This window comes from Mustela nivalis, assembly GCF_964662115.1.
Source record: "Mustela nivalis genome assembly, chromosome: 4".
Lineage (NCBI taxonomy): Eukaryota > Metazoa > Chordata > Mammalia > Carnivora > Mustelidae > Mustela > Mustela nivalis.
The window spans coordinates 35130582-35155117 of record NC_139023.1 but is presented as its reverse complement, the minus strand read 5'-3'; the positions used below and the strand labels follow the sequence as shown (position 1 = coordinate 35155117).

General features: G+C 38.6%; 1 protein-coding gene across 1 annotated transcript in view; it reads right to left on the bottom strand.

The window, feature by feature from the left end:
* The window catches only part of RFC1 (replication factor C subunit 1), a 77497-nt gene that overhangs the window by 6081 nt on the left and 46880 nt on the right, over positions 1-24536 (bottom strand). Inside the window, exons 7-22 of the mRNA XM_082728865.1 lie at positions 22109-22186; positions 20822-20909; positions 19273-19556; positions 16790-16897; positions 14583-14762; positions 13313-13417; positions 10751-11153; positions 9006-9118; positions 7119-7233; positions 5791-5900; positions 5427-5564; positions 5172-5267; positions 4949-5047; positions 3022-3176; positions 2781-2898; positions 998-1143 (exon numbers count right to left, since the gene is read on the bottom strand). Of these exons, the coding sequence (XP_082584991.1) occupies positions 998-1143; positions 2781-2898; positions 3022-3176; positions 4949-5047; positions 5172-5267; positions 5427-5564; positions 5791-5900; positions 7119-7233; positions 9006-9118; positions 10751-11153; positions 13313-13417; positions 14583-14762; positions 16790-16897; positions 19273-19556; positions 20822-20909; positions 22109-22186 (2336 nt within the window). The remainder of the gene's footprint in view (positions 1-997; positions 1144-2780; positions 2899-3021; positions 3177-4948; positions 5048-5171; positions 5268-5426; positions 5565-5790; positions 5901-7118; positions 7234-9005; positions 9119-10750; positions 11154-13312; positions 13418-14582; positions 14763-16789; positions 16898-19272; positions 19557-20821; positions 20910-22108; positions 22187-24536) is intronic.

Below are 24536 nucleotides of genomic sequence, written 5' to 3'. Positions count from 1 at the left end.
TTAAAATGTCTTTCTCTCTGTGGCTTGATATGGCTGCCTCCCTTTCTTCTTTTTGGTAAAGACCCTTGTAATTACACTGGGCTTGCCCTATAATCCAGGATATTCTTTGCATCTTAAGATGGCAATAAATTCATGTCATTTTAAACCATTAAGTTCAGGTAATTTGTTATAGGAACAATAGGAAACGAATACAAGAGTTGCCCAAAAAGAGACCCAAACCATAGACTAGAAAGAGGGCACAAAGTAGGAAGTAGAATTTTACAGGAATAGAAGAAAGAAATTTCAGTTCAGCTTCAAACAAAAGTTCTGAGTGGACCAATGTTAACATCCCCTCCAGAGATCAGAAAGAGAAATAAGACTGCTCAAGTTCTTCATGGTTAAAAATAAATTCCTAAAGTTCACTTAATACTTATATGCATGCAAATTCTCTAAGTTTCTGAACTTTAACAACACTGTACCAAATAAGAGGTTTTGGACTTCAGTAAACTTCTCCAAGCACACTGACTTTCAATCATCTGCATGTCTGCCTCCTGTTCTCATATGCTGAACTATGTTCCCTATCCTAAATGACTCGGTCGGTCTACTACTAGGATAGCTAAAAACTAGTCCATTTATTTAAACAGTTCCCTTTTGCCTATTAAATTATTTGGAAGCTGAGACATTCTGTATGCCTACTAGTAATGGGCACAGTCATAATGATAAATGGTAGCACTACCTCAGATTTATGTAGTTTTAAACTTAATCTTAAAGTTATAGATTATCTACCAACTGGGCTTATTCTCCAAAGTATCCCTTTAAGTGATAAACAAGTATTATATGGATTATAGATAATAAAACCCAGGCCGACAAAATATAAGGAACTTATCCAGGGCCATTTATCTAGTTAGCAATAAAATCAAAACTAAAACACCAATCTTTTGACTTATGCTATCCTCACTGGATAAAGACTAAATATGCTACGCTGAGAAAATGCCAGACCCAGACTAACACCACTTACCTGAGACTCATGTGCAGTGCTAGGTCCTGCACAATACGATCGTGTTTGCCGGTAGATGAGTGTCGCCCCAACCAGCTTGGAAAGGTAGGAAACTGGGTCATGTACCCCCTCATTAATTCTCCAGGAAGAACACTGGCATAAATGGCCTGAAAAAAATCAATTGCAGTCCACTGAATTCAGTGCAACGTTGCTTCCTACGCTACTGGCTTCCAAGGAGTCTTGAGCAAACAAAGCAATACTGTCCCGGGTACCCAATTCCAGAACATCACACCCTTTCCCTCTGTCTCTCTTCTGTCTGAGGAACAGCGGATCAGTCCAAAACATGTCATGGCCCTCAGAGAGATCATCTCAGATTTCAGCCTCCTTGACCAACTGACCCCAAAACACCAGTTATTTCAGAGGAACATGACTGGCTTTTTTTTTTTTTTTTTAAGATTTTATTTATTTATTTGACAGAGAGAGATCACAAGTAGGCAGAGAGGCAGGCAGAGAGAGAGAGAGAGAGGAGGAATCAGGCTCCCTGCCGAGCAGAGAGCCCGATGCGGGACTCGATCCCAGGACCCTGAGATCATGACCTGAGCGGAAGGCAGCGGCTTAACCCACTGAGCCACCCAGGCGCCCAGAACATGACTGGTTTTAACATAAACTATTAATAGCACAGCTGGATCAAAGCATGAAAAACTGAACAGAGCATTAAGTAAACTGGCACTTGGGAAAATATTTTTAAAAAGGTATCCTTGAATGTCTTCTAAATCCAGGGCTCACACTTTTTAAAAACTGGAATTATACATAAATTTTGTACCCTGCTTTATTCTAATAATATTCTCTCATAAGCATTTTTCATATTAGACGGTCTTTATAAATGATTTTAAAGAATGCACAATATTCCATCAAGAATGTTTACCATACTCATTCTCCTACTGCCAGACATGGAGATTTTCTCTGATTTCTAATAGTCTCAAAACTAAGGTAATATTTTTGTACATTAAGCTTTTCCCATGTTTAAAGTTATTTCTTTAGGATAAATTTTTAAAGTTACAATTATTAGTAAAAATAAATAAAAGTAAATAAAAATTGAACACTTGTAAAACATAAGAGAAAGGATTCTTTATATCCAGAATAAAACTTTGTTTTTTGGTATCCAACAAGGTACAGGCAAAATTAAGAGAGGAACAGGCCTTCCAGAAGTCCCTTGCTTATTATTACTTGGGACAGTAATACAGTATAAATATGCAAAACTCAAGAACAAATAACATTCTTAATTATGAAAGTTTGCAAAACTCTGTTTTGAGTGAAAGCTACCCCTTAAATAAAGTGCCCAGTATAAAGCTGCCTCTTCAGCAAGGAAGAAGAAAATCAGAGTCACGTATCAGAGAAGTAGCCCCTGACCTGCCCTGGCTGCATCTCCAAGCAGGAGCTACACAGTCACCACTGGGGAGCACCAAGAATGACAAAAAAGAAATGGATTGATTCTTAAGGTAAAACAGAGCAAATGAATCTTCTGACTCACATCTTACTTATGTCTGGAATCTAACATTCCTATTTCCATATGTCCATTTACATAAAAACATTTTGAAACCCTGAAAAATCTGGCTATTTTTATGTTTTATTTTTATTAAGAAATGGACAATTGTGACCCCAGAGTGTTTTAATCTAGAACAGACATTATCTTGGCCGCAAGAGCCACAGCGTTTCTCTGGCGCTGCACGTAACTACAAGAGCTCACAGCTGTTCCGTTCTCCCTGAAGCAGAGTCTGCATCTTAGGGAGAGCCCTGGGCTTACCTGCGTGGGCAGGAGACTCCAGTTCTGTTTACTCCGGATCTGACGGTCCACTAGGTCACCATCACATATGCTGTCTGCTGCTCTGCTTAAAAGCATCAAGTGCTTTTTCATGTCTCCCCTGAATAAATAAAGCAGTTTGGATGACACCACTGTCCGCACTCACGGCCCTCTCTCCCAGGAAGGTGGCCTCCCTGTACCAGGAGGGAACGAATTCTACCCCTCACGAGCTCCAAACACTCACCCTGCAGCCACAGGCTTCACGTGTACATAGTTCTCCTGGACAAAGAGGGGTGCTATCGAATAATCATGAAAGAAGAGATCTGACTTGTCCATAAGTGACATATGAGCGGTCTCCTCTCCAGCTGCAAACACTTTCCGGGCAACATCAAATGGGCCCTAAAAAAGAGAGGGACACACCTAGTAGAATGGCCAATGTCCAAAATGCTGACAACATCAAACACTGCAGAGATGTGGAGCAACAGGAACTCTCATTCATTGCTAGTAGGAATGCAAAATGGTATAGTCACTTGGAAGACAGATTGGCAGGTTTTTCTTTTACAAAACTAAATATACTCTTACCATACCATCCAGCAGTTGTCTTCCTTGGTATTTATCCAAACAAACTGAAAACATACTACACAAAAAACCTGCATATGGATCTTTACAGCAGCTTTATTCTTAACTGACAAAACTTGGAAGTAATCCAGATGTCATTCAAAAGATGAATAAACTGTGGTAGATCCAGACACTGGAGTATTATTCATCAAAGAAAAGAAGTGAGCTGTCATAAGTCCAGTAAAAGGTATGGAGAAACCTTAAATGCATATTATTAAGAGAAAGAAGCCAATGTGGGGGGAGCCTGGGTGGCCACTGGTTAAGCATCGGACTCTTGATTTCAGCTCAGGTCATGATGTCAGGGTCACTACGAGCCCTACCTCCTACATTGTGGAGCCTGCTTAAGATTTTCTCTCCCTCTGTCCCTCCCCCTGCTCACGCTTGCTCACTCTCTCTCTCTTAAAAAAAAAAAAAAAAGCCAAACTGAAAGGCTATATACTGTATGATTCCAATTATAGGACATTCTGAAGAAGGTGCAACTATGGAGACAACAAAAAGATTAGTGATTGGGATACCTGGGTGGCTCAGGTCAGTTAAGCACCTGGCTAACTCTTGATTTAGGCTCAGGTCATGATCTCAGAGTCATGAGATCGAGTCCCATGTCAGGCTCCACCCTGAACGTGAAGTCTGCTTGTCCTCTCCCACTGTTCCTCCCCCTACTCATGTTCTCTCTCTAAAACAAATAAATAGGCTAAAGATCAGTGATTGTCAGGGGGGTGGGGGAAGGGATGGATGAACAGGGGGAGTACAGAGTATTTTTAGGGCAATGAAAGTATTCTGTGTGATATACAATGGTGGACCTAAGCTATGACACATTTGTCAAAACCCATGCAATGTACATGAGGAGTGAATTAACCCTGATGTAAACTAGGACTTTGGGTGATAATGACGTATTGGTACAGGTTCAGCTGGAACAAATGTACCACTCTGGTGGGGGACGCGGACAGTGGACGAGGCCATAGGAGTCTGGAGTATGGAAAAATAAAGAGAAGTCTTTGTACCCTGTACTAAATTTTGTTACAAAACTAAAACTGCTCTTAAAGTTTATTGATTAACAAAAAAAGAGGGGGTTACAAACACTACTTAATCACTGCTCTAACTGTAATAATAAATTCTGACTAGTGACTAGGTGAAACAGAACACAGATAATTAATACAGACTTCTAGTTTCAAGTTTCAGAGAGGTTATTAAATAATAAGCCATTTCAAACAGGTTATTCCAAAAGTTCCAAACTTCAAAACATGAAATCTATATATAAGGGACCCTGAAAAGGCCATTTTATAACTACTGAAGCGTTAAGTATAATTTAAAACTTTCATTTCTCATAATTCAAAATGTACACTAAAAGTCCTTGAGGAAAAATTCATTTAAATTAGAAAACTTCTTAGGAAGTTTTAATTTATAAATTAGTTATAAATTATAAATATTATAAATATCTACAGGTTCAAAGGCGTATCCAGGAACTACAGTATCTACTTTGATTAAGTTAATATGAACAAAACAAGAAATGCTTTAGCCTGAGAAAGTAACTAAGAAATGGAAATTTATTTTACCAGTCTGATATCCTTCTTGGCTCTATGAGAATCAGCCTTGGCCTGGTCATAGGTTAGGGCCTTACTTCGTGCACACCACATACTCAGATTGTGTAAAACCTAACAGAAATCATAAATAAGACATGGTCAAGGTGGAAAAATAATGCTACTCTTCCTCTCTGAAAAGTTAAAGGCACTAATTCAAAAGAATCAGCAACTATTACACAACATGTATTTAATTTACCTGTCTGATATCTTGATTGGCTCCCAAAATTATTTCATTCATAGCTGGAGGGGGGATCTTCAAACCCTCTTTAAATGCAATAGACATCATAGCACCCTGAAATTGACAAAGGAGAATCATAAACTTTTTTTTTTTTTAATTCACATAATCAGTTATTTTTAGAATATTTATCAGGTACTTTTAAAGGTAACTTTTGAGAAATACCAAAAAATAAGAAGGAGAGTGTGATGGAGAAAAAAATTCCAATCATCATACCTTAATCTGTTCAACTCGAGGTCTTTGAAAACGAAGATCAAAACAATAATGAACCAAAGAGCGAATCTTGGGATGATTTCTATCATTGCACATACAAATAATGGGAATTTTTGTATGTTTTATCAGACCAATTAATTCCTAAAAGGCAAATTTGCAACACAAAAATAATTATTTAAAAACAACAACAACAACAACAAAATACTACACAACATATGTATTTCAGGTTTTGAAAGCCTTGGCAATACACTTTAATTGCTCTAAGTATTATAGCATCATTAGTTCTTGAAATATTTTTTTAAAAACACGCACACAACTACCACTAAAAATCAACGGTAAAACCACAGCACTGCAGTGCTTTCACTACCTGAATTCCTCCCCTGTCCTCACTGCCTGCCATGCCATCGACTTCATCCATGATGAGAGCATGTTTCGTGCTTATTGAATGGGCTGGTCTGCCTGACCCGTGCTGAGAAGCTATGGGATGGGACAAAAAAGAAAACTGTTCAAATGCTGTTATTTTGTTTAAAAAACATGTAAAATATTTTAAACCAAAATGCAAGAGGCACAAGCATATGCAGATGAAAAGAAATTCCACCTCCCACGTTTCCCCCCTCGGGTATCCTTATACATACTAAAAACATGGGTGCAAAAAAATACACAACTTGGTTTTATCAGTCAATATATTTTGGTGATCTGTTCCTTATCTGTAGATATAAAACACCTCATTTTTAAGGCTGCTTAATAATATCCCATTTTACACATATCTATTAGTATCATAGTATCATTATCACTATCCATAGATAGTATCATAATCACTACCTATTGATAAAATATGAAGATGCTTCCAACCTTCAGCTATTCTAAATCATACTAAATGAATATCCTGATATATATCATTTTGCATATATACAAGTATATTAATTGCTAAATTCCAAGAGCTGGAATTTCTGATCTAAAAGGTCTGTATAATGTAACTTTTGAAAAATACTGACAGACTACTACTGTCCAGAGTAGTACCAATTAACTAATACTCCCACCAGCTAGTGACCCTTCCTGGGCAAATTCTCTTTAATAATAATTTGCTACCATAGAAAGTAGCAAGACTTCTGTAGTTTGAGCATCTTATTTTTCCCATACACTCTGACCACACCAGACCACCAGCTACAGCCCAAAGCACTGTCACCGTCACAGTTTCTTCTCCTTTGCTACTGTCTTTGTCTATAGGACCTCTTCCACCACAAATGATCCTCTTTCAACCTCCAAGGCCTGTCAAACAAATATCACCCTTATCCTGGCTTTCCCGAGTGCCCCAAATCAAATCATTTCTTCATCTACAAGCCTCTATTACCTCACTCAACACACTGAATTACAAAAATTTATTCACTACCCTCTTCACAAGATTCACCTGTGAATCCTCTAAAATAATGTGCAAAACGCATAAACATATCCATGTATGTGTTTTAACACATTCTTAGAAACTGCTAAGACCTGAAAAAAAAAGGCTGGGGGCGGCGGGGGGGGGGGGGGGGGGGGGGGGACTAGTGTCCTATAAGGGTTCCATCATTAGCCCCAGGATTTAGCAGGGTGCTTGGCACATATTAATGTTCAATACTGGTTCCTAAATATTTAAGTGAACTTGTTTTCCTTATATAACCAAAGAAAACCAAAATAAAAAATCAAATACCCACATACTTGAATAAAAGCCTGTGATGCTGGTATTATTCAGTGATTCAGCAACAATCTCCTTCAAACTGTTCTTACTCCGAGTGTCACTTGCATTCAGTTCCACGTAGCTATATCCCAATTCCTAATCAAAATATTGGAAACCGTTATTGTCACAATGCAAATTATTAACTCTCTCAAAAATAAAGCAACAAAAACAACATAAGGAGCCACGGATTAAAAAAAGAGAAAGACGATGAGATAATATACCTCACAATATTGTGAGATTTTTAAAATATATACATATATGCCACACGCACACACAAACAAGTGCCATCTTAAAAACACAGCTGATAAATCACTAATCTAGAAGAGTATATCTGAATAAGTAATTTTACTAAGTTTGCTTCTGAAAATCCTACAAAGAATTAAATACACCTACCCCTAGATTTCAATTTCAGATATAGAATTAATTTACTATAAGATACAAAAAGTAATTCTTGGCTCCTCAAGATAAAGTTAAATCATTTGTTATCAAACCATCCTGATACATAATCCTCCTACCAAGCTGTGAAAAATCAAGTTTTTCTGACTCATTTCCCAAAATTGATTATACTGATTATAGGCATTATAAAATGCCTTCATGCAATTTCCCTCCAAAATAATGATAATAATAAAGGGAGAAAAAAGTCATGTTTACAACTGTAGAGACTAGGAAAAAAATGTTTTGTTTTGTTTTGTTTTAAGTTTACAATAGAATAGAAAATACATAGCTGTTCTATCAGCTGAAATATGCTCTGGCCCATAAAACAAGGGCAAAACAAAACCGCCAGCTTATAGGACAAGGGTTGGGAAATCCAGTCGTATATTTAAAATAAGTTTTAAACCCCTCATTCTGGGACATATGGGTGGCTCAGTTGTTTAAGCCTCTGCCTTCGGCTCAGGTCATGATCTCAGGGTCCTGGGATGGAGTCCCGCATTGGGCTTTCTACTCAGCAGGGAGCCTGCTTCTCCCTCTGCCTGCCACGCCCCCTGCTTGTGTTCTCTTGCACGTGTGCATGCGGGTCTCTCTCTAACAAATAAGTAAATAAAATCTTTTTAAAAAAATAAAAGTAGGGATGCCTGGGTGGCACAGTTGGTTAAGCAGCTGCCTTCGGCTCAGGTCATGATCCCAGCGTCCTGGGATCGAGTCCCACATCGGGCTCCTTGCTCGGCAGGGAGCCTGCTTCTCCCTCTGCCTCTGCCTGCCATTCTGTCTGCCTGTGCTCGCTCTCTCCCCCTCTCTCTCTGATAAATAAATAAAATCTTTAGAAAAAATAAATAAATAAAAGTAAATATAAAAATAAATTAAATAAATAAAATCTCTCCTTTTATCATTCTGATGCCCCTTCATGTATCCCTTCACATTCTGCTCCATGACCTCTGGTTTGCTCTCGAGTCTCCTCCTCTCATGGTCTAGGATATGGCAGCCATAGAGACATGGGCAAAGGCAGGCTCCCAGAGCATGGGCCACCAGCCTCCTCTGTAAGCCCATTTCATTTGTCCCATGAGGATGGTAGGAATACATATATTCAGAACAGAGAATTCTTACAATAGTATGTAAAATATTTCTATCCGTAAGAGTCTCTAAGACACATTTATATTACCCAAAAGATAATGCACCCAAGGGCTTAGCATACTGCCTGGCACACAGGTAAATATTACCTATTATTTTAATTACCAACATTAAGAAAAGGATGAAAATGACAAATATCCCCGGAACCAAGGTAAATTCTAAAAGTCTGACTTTAGAAAAGTCTATATGCAGCAGGTTAAAATACAGGTACCACAGACCTACTAACGCACGCACGAGTATGTACCTGCCACACGCGCCGTTCCCGGGTTAGCCTTCCAACTGCATGACAGCACCACACTCACCTGACAAACCAGAGAAGCTGTGGTTGTCTTGCCAACACCTGGAGGGCCTGAGAGCAGCGCTGCTTTAAAACTAGAGCCATCATCTTTGCCAGCAAATTTACCGAACTTTGTGGCTGGGGAAAAAAGAAGTTCCAGAGTGTTAACCTATATGCCCTAAGAGAAGTTCAGTATTGGCAGGAATCACTGCACACAAACCGAAAATCAAGACCAGCTCTCTGGTTTACCTCTAAATCTGCAGAGTATTTTCTACAAACCATGAACACTTCCAGAGCACTTAGTGAGACTCAACTAACTGCCTACCTCACTGACACCCAAAACGAAACACTAAAACTAATTCTAAAATTCTGATTTGAAACCATAATTGTAGGAGTTTCCTTTCCTACAAAAGCACAGGTCAGGGAGCTGAGTCATCTGGGCTCCAATCCTAACTCCCGATCCCCTAATCCCGCCGCTTACCAGCGGGGAGAAGAGATGCAACCTCCCGGGCCTATTTCCTCCCTCTGTAAAACCAGGGTGGTGACAGTAGGTGCCCGGCATGGATACTGTAAGGACGAGCGTGCTGAGCACTGAGCCAGGCACGCCTCAACGACCGTCAGCAAGCCCCTCGGCTACCGGATCACAGAAAGAATGCACTGAAGATGGTGTGTCTGCCACTATGCTGCCCAGCTCAACTCTAGAGCATTCTCCTCCCCTTATCAAGGGTGCTCCGTACAGACACGACGACGGAGAGAGAGAGATGGCTAAGCCTGCTACAGGAATGGGAAAAGGGACTCTAGTTCCCCCGCAGATTTATAAAGTCTTCTCCAGGAATACAAAGCAATATAACCCCCTTTATGGTAGGTTTTATGTGGTCTCAGAAAAAGAAGAGGAGTCCAACTTAACCCTGCACCCTTACAATTACATCCTCTACCTGGCATAAATAAGCTGGCACATCGGCCAGTGTCCAGTGAGCAGACGGATATTGATAACCCAGCCATCACTCTGGGAATTCGCTGTGCTGCTCCCTGAATTTTGCCTTCTTACTTCTCACACAGTACCCTCCAGGGCCGCGTGTGAAGCTCAGGAAGACACTACTAACCTCTGTGACCTGAAGCCTCAGTTTCACCAATGTCCTGGACGTTAAATACAGAGTGTACTGTTCAGTGTCCCTGACCCACACACGGCGAAGCAGCGCAGGTACCAGAGCTCAGGCCCACCGAAAGCCAATGCGCCGCTGGGATTTTCAGGCTGCCTCGTCTGGGAGTGCGTCTCAGCTGTTGATCTGCACACGTCCCCTGCACCCCATCTCCCAGGCCCTCCCAGGGGCTCGCTCACACATCTGCAGACCTTGGTACCTGTACTCTCTCCCACACAACGCTCTTGCTCCACTTCGCCTGGCTAATTCCCACTTAGTTTCCAAGTCTTCGCTCGGCTCTCCCTTCCTCCAGGGCTGGGATGCACCTCCACATCCCTGAGCACACACCTCCATGCTCTCCACGCCCTCCACTCACCCCTACAACAGTACTTAGCACCACTATCTTCACTGCTGCTTCATCTATGTCCGTGACTGACTGTGAGCAAACGGAGGGAGGCGGCTCCGGTCACAAGAGCACCTCTGGGGTCCAGGACAGCGCCTGCACTCAGCGCACGCTTTCCATGTCTGCTGAGAGATGAGCGGCCCAACTATTCTACTCCCCCACAAACGTGGAACTGAGCAATCACATGGTGACAGACACACACAGAAATGAAGGAAGCTGTAAAATCACCGCGTTTCGTATCCTCGGACGGACTCCTGTGCCAGTTCTGGAGCCAGCGGAGGAGTTTGTTGGCGCAGCTCTGGTCCCCTTGCTGTCCGATTATGGTCTTGAGCGAGGTTGGCTTGTATTTATCCACCCAGAGCAAATGTTCCACTTTGTTTTTTTCACTGCTGTCATCAGCCAAATTCCTAGCCTGGCTGTCACCGTCTGTCTCCTCAGCCACCTGCTCCTCGAAGTCCAGGCATCTCCAAATCACACCTGTTCCCTTTTTTGGCGACTTTGTAGTGCTGTCCTTTTTGGGAGTCAGTCTGCTTTTTTTGGATTCTGATTCCTTCTTAGTTGGGCTAATTTTTCTTTTTCCTTGGTCTTTTTTTTGAGGTGTTCTTTCCAATTTGGACTTTTCTTTCTTCATCTTAGAAATTGGAAAGGTGAGGAAAAAAAGAAACCTGATAAGATTTACAGAGTATCTCTCTTGCTAAATGTACTCTCTGGGGCAATCTGGGATACCCAAGTGAGCTACCCAATGTGGGTCTGGTTGTTTTCAATAAACCCTGCTGTTGTGGAAATCACCACCTTCCAAACTTTATAAAAATTAACAACAAACACACCAAAAAGCATCCAAATGCCATTTTTTTTGGTGAGACCATATTAGTTTACAAATAATACATATTCTATAATCAGTCTGAAATCCAAGATAAAACATTAAGAAATTTTTGTTCCAACTTTGACTTGTTAAAAGTCAACACCTCCACAAAAACTTGTACACAAATATTCATAGCAGAATTATGATATGTAATCACACAATTACATTACTATTACAGCCAAAGGATAGAAACAACCCAAAGTGGCCATCAACTGAAGAATAAATAAACCAGATATGGGGACAGACACACTACACAGTGTCAACCACCAAAACAGGGGAGTAGAGTCTTGACACATGTACTTTAGTGCAGCTGGACCTTGAAAACATACGAGGTCAAAGAAGCCAGATACAAAGGGTCACAAATTGCATCTTCCCCTGCAGATAAAATACCCAAAATAAGCAAATCCATGGAAATAAAAAAAACAGAACAGTGGTTGCCAGGGGTTGGATATGAGGAATGATGGCTAACTGGCTATGGAGAGTGATAAAAATGTTCTAAAATTAGATACTGGTAATGGTTGTATGATCTCGTGAATATACTAAAAATCTCTGACATACATCTTAACAGGGTGAATTTTATGGTGGGAATGTCTCAAAAAAGAAAAAAAAGGTGCCTCTTTGCCAGTGAGTGGATGCTGAAATTAGTGGGTAAATATTTGAGGAGAAACAAGATATTACCACAGTATTCAAGTTCCCTCCAAGATATTTATGAGTTACAAAGGGGAAAACAGTCACTTTACTAGTGGAGAAACCAGTCAGAAACCACCTTAATCAAGATTAACATCACCAATATGAAGACACATTGACTCAAGGTCGTGAGGTCGAGCCCCGCATCAGGCTCCACACTGGGCATGGAGCCTGCCTAAGATTCTCTCTTCCTCTCCCTCTGCCTCTCTCCAACCCCACCTCTCTTAAAAAAAAAAAGAAAGAAAGAAAGAAAAAAGATGTATTAACATACACATCTAATATTATGTACTGAGAAGAACAAAATACCACTTCTGTGGAATCCTGCCAAAAATGTATAACCTCAATCTAAGCATAAGACATCAAAAAACCCAAACTTGGACACATTCTACAAAAGAATTGACTAGTACTCATGAAAAGTCTCAAGTCTGGAAGGCGCCTGAGTGGCTCGGTCAGTTGGGCATCTGACTCTTGATTTCAGTTCACTCATGACCTCAGTATCCTAGGACTGAGCCCCACATTGGGCTCTGCACTCAGCAGAGAGTCTACTTCTCCCTCTCCCTCTGCTCCTCCCCCTGCTTGCACACTCTCTATCTCTAAAGTAAATAAAATCTTTAAAAAAAAAAAACTGTCTCAAAGCCAGGGCACCCTGGCTTAGTCAGTGTGGCTTAGTCAGCTAAGTGTCTGACTTGATTTTGGCTCAGGTACAATCTCAGGGTCATGAGCCTATGTCAGGTTCTGTGCTCAGTGGGAAGTCTGCTTCTCTCCCTCTCTCTCTACCCTTCCTCTTTCCCTCTGCCCCTCCCCCTGCTCATGCACACGTGCTCACTCTCTAAAATAAATAAATCTCAAGGCCACAAAAAGATAAAAGGCTGAGGAACTATCACAGATTGGAGGAGACATAGAAGATACCACAACTAAATGCAGTGTGGGATCCCAGAATAGAAAAAGGACAACGGGGGGTAATGTGAAGTTCAAATACCACCTGTACTTTTAGTTAGCAATATGGTATCAGTGTTAATTTCCTGGCTTTGATAACTTTTTTTTTAAGATTTTATTTATTTATTTGACAGCCTAAAGCAGAATCCACCTGCTCAGAAGGAAATAAGGTAGCTTCATCTGTGGTAGAAGGGGAAGTTAATCTTTTAGGCAAAAGGACTTTAGACACTCATGAAATGTCTCTATGAAATAGGAAAGTTGTTATATACACCAACTTAAATAAATCAAGTTTATTTTATACAAACCTCAGCTTCAACTGCTATTTCATACTTAGACTTCTTGCCTGGCATAGTTCGAATCAGATTCAACAGGCCATCTTCATCAATAATATTTGTCCCCAAAGCTGCTGCCTATTGATTAAAAATATAAATCATTAAAACCATATCCTAACCATTACTTTGTTTAAAAAAAAAAAAAAGAATAATTCTAGGGTCTGTTCATAGGTGAAAACCACATTTGTAAATTAGAAAAACGATAGTATTTTTAAAAACCATATTCATGAAAAAGTACCATTAAACAAAGAAAATAACAAATACATCCCCTAAGAGTGACAGGCTGGCAATGGACACGTCATGTTAGCACTTCTGTGGACTGCTTTATCTTCTCTTCTACCCTAGGAGGGGCAAAGTCACTAGGGCCTTCCAAGACAGACTCGTTGGAAGTTTTTGTTTTCTCCCACCAACTTCCCTGTTAAAATAACTCTGATGTGTTCATCTCCAAGTGATGACTTATGACTGAAGAATCAGAAAAGTCCTCATCCTCCCCAAACTCCCTCATAAGCTATGAATAGCAATGTGACAGCTCTGGCCAATGAGACTTCAGGGGAATTCTACAAGAGCTATTTCCAGGAAAACTCTTTAAGGCCAATCACAGTTAGTGAGACATCTTGTCGCTGCTTCCTTTTCTGCCTTAAATGTGAATTTGAATGCCTACACTTATCTTGCAACACAAGGCAACGTGCACAGAACTAAAGCTACCAGAAGGGTGAGAGAGATGGAGGACAGAAGTAGCCTAGCTACGTACTGAGCGGTGGGGCTGTCCCCAGCAATCGTCCGCCTGTGCGATTCTTATTGGGTAAGAAAATAAGCAGCTATTCGCCAAACCACATGTGCCAGATATTCTGTTACTTGGAGCTAAACATAATTTTCCCCAACACTAAAAGAGCTTTCAATGAATAAAACTTAAGATGGAGACTACAGAGGCATATGCAGGTATATTTAGGACTGAAAGAAAAAGAAAAGTACATTTCCTTCTATCTTAGAAAAGTGATCTAAACTAGAATATTACACTAGGAAAGTCAACTAAACAGGAACTATGCCTTCAACTAGAAAACCAAAATCTTTAAAGTAAAGCCAAGAACACTTCTGTGGAAGAAACAATATAGGGATGAAATTACTTTTCCAATTTTTTTCTTCACTTGACTCTGTGTAGAGGGCATTACAACAAATGGTCCCAGTAAGACCCTGCCAAGGCAAGGAGGCTATTTCACTGTGCTGAGAAGACAGCAGGACCCACCTTATCACTCTTGGACTGTCCACTATCACGACCCATGACAAGGTAGTTTGTTTTCTTGCTGACATTTCCTGTTACTTTTCCCCCGTAACGCTCAATTAGAGACTTGGCCTCATCTCGTTCAATGGACTCCAGCACTCCTGTGATTACAAATGTAAGGCCTTCCAAGCAATTTTCAGCTCCCTAAAAACCAAAACGTTCAAGCAGAGAGGAAATTACATGGTAGCCTTCCAAAGAAATATTTGGCATCAAAACTGCAGGAAGTTGATTTTTCTCATCTGACATCATAAATAATCTCAGCATGAAAAATTTGCAGGAAATTCACAGCATATAAGCAGAACCTGAAATTAAAGTCTGAGAAATTCTTACGTAGGTTAACATTTAATAAACTTACAAAACCAGCAATGAAAAGTATACATCCAAGACAGTTCACAAACCTTATTAAAATTATCCATTCATACTACTCTCATGTATTTTTTAATATTTAAACCACTAGTTTACTTGTAAAGCTTTAAATAAACAACAAGATATAATCCACCTACAGAATTTGTTATTGTTAAAAAGGAAAGATTTGATTCTAAAAAGGTTAAACAAGTTTGAGTTCCTGCCCTTCTCTCTGTTTACCCTATGACAGAAAATCTAACAACCTGTGAGTATTATCTCTTGATTAAAAGATAACTCGATATACAAAAGACACTGGCCAAAGAGAACCGGATAGAGGAGACATTTAATCTTAACTGGAACTGGGTACAGTTATAGGCTCTTTTAACCTTTCGCAGTGGTTCAATAAAATGATTCAACCAAGCAAAATGAAAATTATGTAAACCATTCCAAGAGACTTATTTCCCTTTGAATAGAGAACTGAGATCAACATAGACTCAAAACAAGCCTGAAAGGAAAAAGTTAAACAAAATTCAAAGACTGCCCCATTACATGTTCAATCCTTCACCATTCCAGTGAAGAATCTTTCTTGATGGGGGAAAAAAGCTATGAATCTGCTTGGAGAGAAAAGGTTTGATTAACAACACCTCAAGGTCCCTTCAAGCCCTATACTCTAGGACTGAAATGATCTTGTGAACACTAAAGTATTTAAATCCTTCTCAACAAATTCAAAATGACCCTGGAAAAGTCCACATGCAAGCCTCTTTCCCACACCCTAATCGCCTACCCTGAACTATTGCCCATTGTGGCTCTGAATATATATTTTACAACCAATCTCAGCATTTTTAGTCTCTCAACCAAACTTTTCCATTCTAGAACACTTACTGCAGGCCCAGCATGCAACCCAATATCCTCAACCTCTATTCAGTACTCCCTCCAGCACCTTGCCTCCACTGAGTCCCCTAAGGACTCCACTTTGCCTAAAGTCTCTCAAGAAGGAGCACCTGGGTGGCTCACTCAGATAAGCGTCCGCCTTCGGCTCAGGTCAGGATCTCAGGGTCCTGGGATCGAGCTCTGTATCAGGCTCCCTGTTCAGCTACTTCTCCCTCTCCTTCTGTGCCACCCCCACCCCATTTGTATGCTCTCTCTCAAATAAACAAAATCTTAAAAAAAAAAAAAAAAAGTCCCCTCAAGCAGATGAGCTTGCTGAGTCTTTCTTAGAGTCTGTCTTACACCACATGCAAGAGGCAAGGCTAACACCTTCCTCTAGCCTCCTACACAACCCATCAGCCCCTTAACATTCACCCTTACCCCTTTATCAGGAAACTACTAATTTCCATTTGTGATCTGATTCCTCTCCCTTTCTACCGCCTCAGAAACCTCATACTACATTTGATTATCCTTCTCGTTCTGGTATGCTTCAATCTCCCTTTCTGGTGGGTCCATACTATCAGCAAAATGTACTGGTCTTATGACCAACGTATTCCTCAAAACTGAGCCCCACTAGGGTTGTGGATTACTTAAAGGAAAATTCTTCTTTATAGAATCAAGCTGTAATTCGTAACACAAATAAATATCCCTAAATCACAAAGATGGTGACTGAGGCTTTTCTGTTAATTTTTTTTAAGTAATCTCTAACATCCAACAGGGGGGCTCAACCTCACAACCCTGAGACCAAGAGTCACACATTCCACAGAGACTGGGCCAGCCAGGCACCCCTGTGTTAACTGTTAAATATCAATTATCTACTGCTGGGAACACAGTAAATACATGCATGGACCCAGTGGCCAGAGGCCCTGACAGACTAGCTTGCCTCTCAACATTCATACCTTTGGTATTTCTTTGGAGCCCAGAGCTTTGGGACCTTCTCGATTTAAGTAGCTTCGATAAGCTTGATAATTAGTGCGTCTCTTCTCAGAATCTTCAGGACTTACAGACTTTGGGAAAGTGGGAAAAAAAAAAACTGAATAAAGTCATGCAAAATTCACATAAAATTAAAAATATGTATCACTAAATAAAATTAAGTCACTTCTATCTTTGGTCCTGAAATTAACATTTTAGCTACACAGGTACTTCCCAGTTTAGACATGTCTGGCTTATACACCTCCCTGCATCAGCTCCTCTCAAGCTTTTTGACTCTCTAAAGGCACATACTACAAGGGCCTAATGCAAGATTAGGTATATGAGCCAAATTGCTACCCCCAAACAGAGAAACAAAAAAAGTATATTTTATTTCAAAAACTCATGTGGATTTCAAGTTCTTTTCCATAATATATTCATGCATATTTCAATGAAAAAATTAATTTTCCCTCAAGTATACTTGATCACACAAGAAGATACCCCATGTTAACCCATACCCTTGCACACCCCTAAAACAAAGTAAATGGCCCTGTATATGAGTATATGAGCACAACAGGCTGAGAACTGATGGCTTCATATACAGCAGGTTCAAACAACAGGCAAGCTTTGTTCCAAAAAGCTGATACATTTCCATACGCCACCACCTCCCTTCCAGGTTTAATCTCTCTTTTCTGTTTCTCTCGGGAGAACTTACTAAGGATCTACCTCGGAAAATTCTGGGTAAACTTTTCAAACTATATATCCTTGGACTCACTCCAATTTTCTGAATCAGAGATATGGGGTATGTCTAGGGCACGTGTATTTGGGGGAAAACATCCTAGATAATTCTGATCTGAGAACCACTACAAGAATGGTGTCGTGTTTTTTCTGCTTCCTATTTTTCATTTTTTTAACTTATAAGCCAGTTCAAATCCCTTTGAGAATTGAAAAAATATAATTTTTATACAAATAATTTTAATCGATAAAATAAGTAAGCCTCTTTGGCTATATGTAAGTCATCAGAGGCTGCTCCCAAACTCAAACCCTACTTTTTTAACAGTGGTTCTCAAACGCTGGAGGGCATTCGTATCCAATCTGAGCTTATTAAAATATACCTGTCCAGACTACAAAACCATATATTTAACAAGCTTCACAGGAGAGTCCAATGCATACCAAAATGGGAAAATTATTCATTTATAACATTAATTCTACAAAAAATATAATTCTGAATCATAAACCACTTATAAAGTAACTTTGAAACACACCCATTTATGAAGTCCAAATTTAACCAAAGAAGACTGAATTTATTAAACCCTCAGATATTCTCCAAACTGCTAAAAGTAAAAGTTCTAAGTCATTTCTATTCCACCTTTGAAAAATAAGGTGAAGAGTAAAGTAACATTTAAAGATTTCTTCTCCTTTAATAAAAATAGACCGGCCTCTATAAAATGAACATGCTTAGTATGCCTGAAGAAAACATTCATCCACCAGATAAGTATTTAGTGAAGAAAAATTGGAGACCAAAAAGTTAATTGTTCCCTTAACTATATTTATGAGCACTAACCACAACCAAAAGCATCTAGAAATCACCATTTCACTGTTCTGCACTAAAAAATAATGGTGATGAGCAGCTAAAATAGACAATATTCTACTTTTAATTTTATGTGCCTAAGAGGCTTGAAGGAATAGTGGCTTCTCACTATCTAAGTTGGTTCCAAATTACAGATTCTAAGAAACCATTCAGTTCTCAAACATATACGGGAACAAAGATTTTGAAAAACATTCTGCATTATTTCATTGTTTTTTGCCTTTGCAAATGATTTCATTATTTCAACACTGTTACACAAGAGCAAAAAGGGGTACCCTCAGGACAAATCCAAATGATTTTAATAATAATAGCAAAAACATAGCACTTAGTATGTACCAGGCACTATTCCAATATTTCAATATTAACTCAGATACTGTTATTATCCCTATTTTCACAAACGAGGAAACCAACTGAAGAGAAAGGAAGTAACACATCTGTTCCATAGTGGGGCTACGTGATCTGACAATGCCTCCAGAGTCCGTGCTCAGAGCCACCGTGTTATTATACTGCTGTTTTCTGGGCCTCAGAGGACGAGTTTAAAGTTGGCTCTGCTACTTACTAGCTGCATGATCTTGGAAAAATTACTGAACTCTTTCATCAGACTGTTTCCTCCTCACCGAAAACTAAATAATAAAAGTAAGTCATCTCACAGGGTTGTTGTGAAGATTACATGAGATATTGTATGTATTAGTGCAATCTCCAATACACTCAATAATAAATATTGGCAAGTTTAGCTATACTAATAAGCTATACTGTACAACAGCATCTAAGTCAGATAGCTTAAAAGTGCTATAATGATTTATAAGGCTAAAAATATAACTTGAAAACAGTCAAACCCAAATCAACACATAGCCCCCAAATGATACACTTTTAGAAAATTTCTACCTCTTTTTTAGCTGGAGAACTTTTGGGTTTCTTAGGAGTTTTTGTCTGTCCTTTTAATTCAACAGCATTTTCTTTTCTTTTTGAAGCCATAGGCTCTGTTTCTTTATAAGAACTCTCTCCCCTTTTTTTCAAAAGGGCCACCTTGGAACTGGCTTTTGGAGAAGTTTCTCCTATTTTGTGAGGGGACGACTTCAAATGTTGCTGAGATCCTATCAAACTTTCACATTTAGATTGCTTCTTGGGACTGCAGTTCTTTCTGTCATCTGAAAATTGTTCTGTTTTTACTAGGAAGAAAGAAAACATTATGACTATTGTTTTGGGGAAAAAAGGTTCCCCAAATCAAGATTTTTTTTTCATTTTTCAACTGAATAATCTTAGTAGCATACAATGTCATATCATGATTTCTTAACATTCACATTAAGATTTTAGTTCTTTACATAGAACACTTATTAAAAAATTAAACATTTGTGCATTTTTATATAACCAGTTCAAATTAAAGGATCTGTCTTTTTAGATATAAATGACTAATGGGAAAAAAAAATGACTAATGGGGTGCCTGTTACGACTTTTGAAATATAAATGACTTAAGGGGCAGCTATAAATGACTTATGGGGCATCAGTTAAGTATCCTACTCTTGATTTCGGCTCAGGTCAGGCTCTTAGGGTTGTGAGATCAAGCCCCATGTCAGGCACTGCACTGGGTGTGGGGCCTGCTTAAGATTCTCTCTCTCCCTCTGCCCCTCCCCACCCCCCACCAAAATAAATAAATAAATATAAATGACTCATCACTTCAAATGATATATATATCATTGATATATATATGATATATATAGATATAGTAAACTACAATGATATATATAGATATAGTAAACTACATCTAAGGACATGGCCTTTACTCCACAGATAAACTTCAGTGACCTGAAACCTAACACAGAGAAAACTTACTGAGTAGAAGAAACTTAACACAGAGAAAACCTGACCCTCTCCCTCCCACTCTCTCCCTTTCCATGCTCACCCGAGGACACTCTCTCAAATAAATAAATAAATAAAAATTTCTGTGTTTGTAATATAGTCTAAAAGCTCCAAATCCTGTAATTTCAAGACTATATGAATGAATTTATTTACAGGATTAAGACCATCTATACTAGCAGATGCTTAGATTATCAGGACCAGTAAAAAATAAAACCTACAGACAATCAGCAGGAGAGATTCAGATGACCTGGACAACTATGAGTCAACTCTATGAGCTCAAAACATCTAGTTCTCTGCCATGATACACTGAGGCCCATATTTTGCGCTACACTTAGAAATTACCATTAATGTGAAACCAAGAACCAAAATACATTTTTTACTACAATCATAGACAGGCATTCTACACCAGCTAATATCCAAATACAGCTTTCAAAGTATCTAAGAAGAACATGGTTCAATACTACTATAAAATAATGTCTACCAAACAATATAAGGCAATTACTGAATAGAATGTTTAAACAAGTTATCATGAATTTTCTTCTGTAAATGTTCCAGCTTACTTTCCTGTTAACATTACCTTTATGAGGAGATTTATGTTTTTCTGCTTTACTTAAATTGGCTTGGACAGATGAAAACGCTTCTCTCTCTCCTGGGTCCTTCCGAGCCTAAGAAAATTTCTAAGTGTCAAATGTGACAAATATTAAGAAAACTACTACCACAAAAATATGTTGTTCAAATTGACCAAAGTTTTAATTCTAAGCTTAAGGGTCACCTTCCAAAGCAAGAAGACAATACAATAAATTTTTATTCATTCATCCCTATACCTTCTGAGAAAAATGAAGCATTTTTTTCTTATGTTTAACTTTACAGGTGAAGAAACTGATGAAAAGTTATAAAAAATACATCTATAAAAAATTATCACAGTTGTTTCCAACTTGTGAGAATGGAAGACTTGCTTCTGTTTCTTTCATCTCAATTCTCAAATTGTTAGTATTACACAACTAAAAACTAAAATCTAAACCCAAAAGACTAAACTAAAAAAACAATAAAAGCTCAAAAGAAAACAGAGCACTTTCTCAAGAGAGGAAAAAAAAAAATCCACTCTCTCCACTGCTCTTCAAATCTCCATTTTACAAAGAAGTCACAAACTGGGATGCGTAACACAGTATTTTTTTTTTTTTTTTGATAACTATAACTTGAATGCCTTTGGGAGAGTAAGGCTTTTCCAAATGACAAAGTCCCCCCAACTCTTTACTGTCTTATACCACTCCTTTTGTAAAATCTTTTAAAATAGTCAGATATTGATACTGACAATATTAATAGAATATGATTCAATGGAAACAAGGCCAATTTTTTGGAGATCAAGTGATTAAAAAAAAAAACAAAAAACACCAATGCTTTTAAAGATTCCCCAAAATATACTCATTATTATTTGAGACTGTCCTAACACAGATCTTAAAGTGACCTAACTAGAAACAGCAAAACTGTGCTCCCAAAAAGACAGTAATTAACATTAAAGTTATTAACCTTTACGTTCCTTAGGAACCTTTCTAAGTGTTATTCTCCAAATAAGTACATAAGAACCCATTTGTGACAGAGAAAGTAAAAGTTATAATTCATTGTTTTGTGAAGGAAGGGTGTGGCTGGCTTTGTCTAGATCAACCTTCCTTTAGCAAGGATAAGTTTCTTGATGAGCTTCTTCAAAAACATTTTTATAAATTTTATAGATTAAAATAATTTAGCTTCTTTCTAGAAGAGTGACTCATGATTGTATCTCCAGAGCCTAGAATACACAGGTATGAAAGGGAACCCTGATCTGCAGTGTATACTCCGAGTGCAAACAATCAGCCTGGTGAAACATTACCTTTTTGGTCTTGGGTTCTTCGTCCAACATGGCTAATGTTCTGGCAAACTCTTCATCTTCATGCAGCTGTCTCTCCAGCTGTAAAAAGTATCAACAGAATAAAAGTTGCTTTTTTTCTTTCTGTAAATTGAAGTTTTTAAGTGCTTGAGTCATGATACTTAGAAGAAACTGGAAAAAACATTTTCCAGAAAGTATGACATTCTTCTCCTTAATATTAATAGTTCACAAAATCACAGGTTTGCTTCATTAAGCCAAATTAGATTTCAGAACAATTTATTTATAGTTTTATAGGTGAAATAGACAAATTGAGCATATTTTTGATCACATTTCTCACTTATAAAGCTCAAAGTCTATAGCTTATTTCTTAACAGTCCCAATACAACACTTACAGATCTCTTACTTCTGTTTATTTTGAACTCTACAAAGAGCTCTCAAAAGAATCTCACCCTAACAGAAAAACAACAGGCTGAAGGGCACACACAAAAAAAGTAAGAAATCAAGAAAACTATATTTTCTTTGTACACAATATACAAATGTAACTACCACTTATAATCATCAAATTCTAATTTTCAATCACCAATTCAAATGTATCTGTTCTGACTTCTGAAAATTTAAATCATCATATCAGAAGTTTTCCTAACATGGCTAATGTAACACACAGATACTATAATTACATTGTTGTTATTTCTAGTGTAGCTTTTCCAGAAAAGAATGTGTAGCAGTGGAATACAGTTCTCACTTACAAACTAACTGGTGTTATGCCCCCTGATAAAATGGCTTAATGTAACAGCAAACAAAAGCCTCCCTATATTATTCAAACAAAGGAAAGAACCTCCAAATCCATCCAAACCCAAAGAAAAGGCTTGGAAATTGGCATATACCTGATGAGAACACAGTAACCAAGCATTTTCTTGTTTTTTCTAAAATGAACTTGAGCTACACAGAGCCATAAGCAAGCCAGACAGATGCACATTAATACATTCTGTTGCCTAATGTATACTCACCATAACTGAGCTACATATCTAACACTGTAACAGTATGAAAGATCTTCATCATCAAAAGGTCTTTCAAACTCTAAACCTCCAATTGCCCGGCAAGGATTTCTAGTTGAACTCTACACCATTTTTCCAAAATTTCACACTACATAGTATCCTTCTAGTAAAAAGGATCTGAGAAGCCAGAACAGAAGAAATGTAAATGGCACCAGAGTTCATGTAATTTACTGTAATCGAGTAAGATGGAAAAGATTTTGAAAACACGAACTACAGATTGTCAAAGTGATAAAATGTGATCAGATATAGTTCAGAAAACTGGACACTGTTCTCTCACAATATTTACTAAGAGGCTTTTCTATGCCAACCCCCGAAATAAGCAACTGATGTCACAAAGGTTGAGTGAAACATAAACAGCCCGCACGAGGGGAGCTTAAAGCCTCCAAGGAGGGAAACACATAAATAGCAATTATAATGCATGTTTAAAAAATGGGGTGCGACTCAGGATGTAGGAGGGGTTTCTAATACAGTTTAAGAAGTATGAGAAAGTGATCCCTACGCTCATGAACAGGAAGGGGGGGTTGTTCAGTCATCAGGTCTGGATCCTCTGACAGAGACAAACACTCCTCCCTGAAAAATATTTTCATTTTGCTTCCAGAAAATACCAAGCTTTCCTCATTTCCCTACTTCACTAGCCACTTTCTTAAATCTCCTTCGTTGGATCATCCTCTTCCTCCTCCTGACCTCTACATGTTAACAGAACCCTAGAGTTCAATCTTGAGACTTCTTTTCTGCTTACATACTATCCCCTGATCTCATCCAGTTACACTGGTTTCCAATACCATTCAACTGCTAATGTCCCCAAATACACATCTTCAGTTTAGAACCCCCTCCCCGACTCTGCACCCTGCCCTGGACCCCCAGCTCCAGATTCCTCTATGTAAACACCTACTCTGCACCTCCATTTTGAAACCTATTAGACATCTCAAACTCAACATGTCCAAAACCTAATTCTTTTCTTTGTAGCAGTCTTCACCTTAAAAAATGATATCACCATTTATCCAGTTGCTCAAGCCAAAGAACATGGAGTCATCTTTGCATCTTCTTTCCCTCACACCTTATACCCAATCTGTCAGCAACAACTGCAAGTTTGCACCTTCAAAGCACGTACAGATTACAACCACTTCTCACCATCCCTTCCATTACCATCAAGGTACAAGTCAACATCTCCTCTCACCTACATAACCATAACAGTCACCAAACTAATCTGCTTTTTTTTTTTTTTTAACTAATCTGCTTTTGATCTTGCCACACCATGGTTTATTAGCCTCCCAGCAGCCAGAATAATTTCCTTTTAAGATCCATAAAATCACGTCACTTCTGTATTCAACCATTCCAATGGCTTCTTATTTTACAGAGACCAAAATCCAAAATCC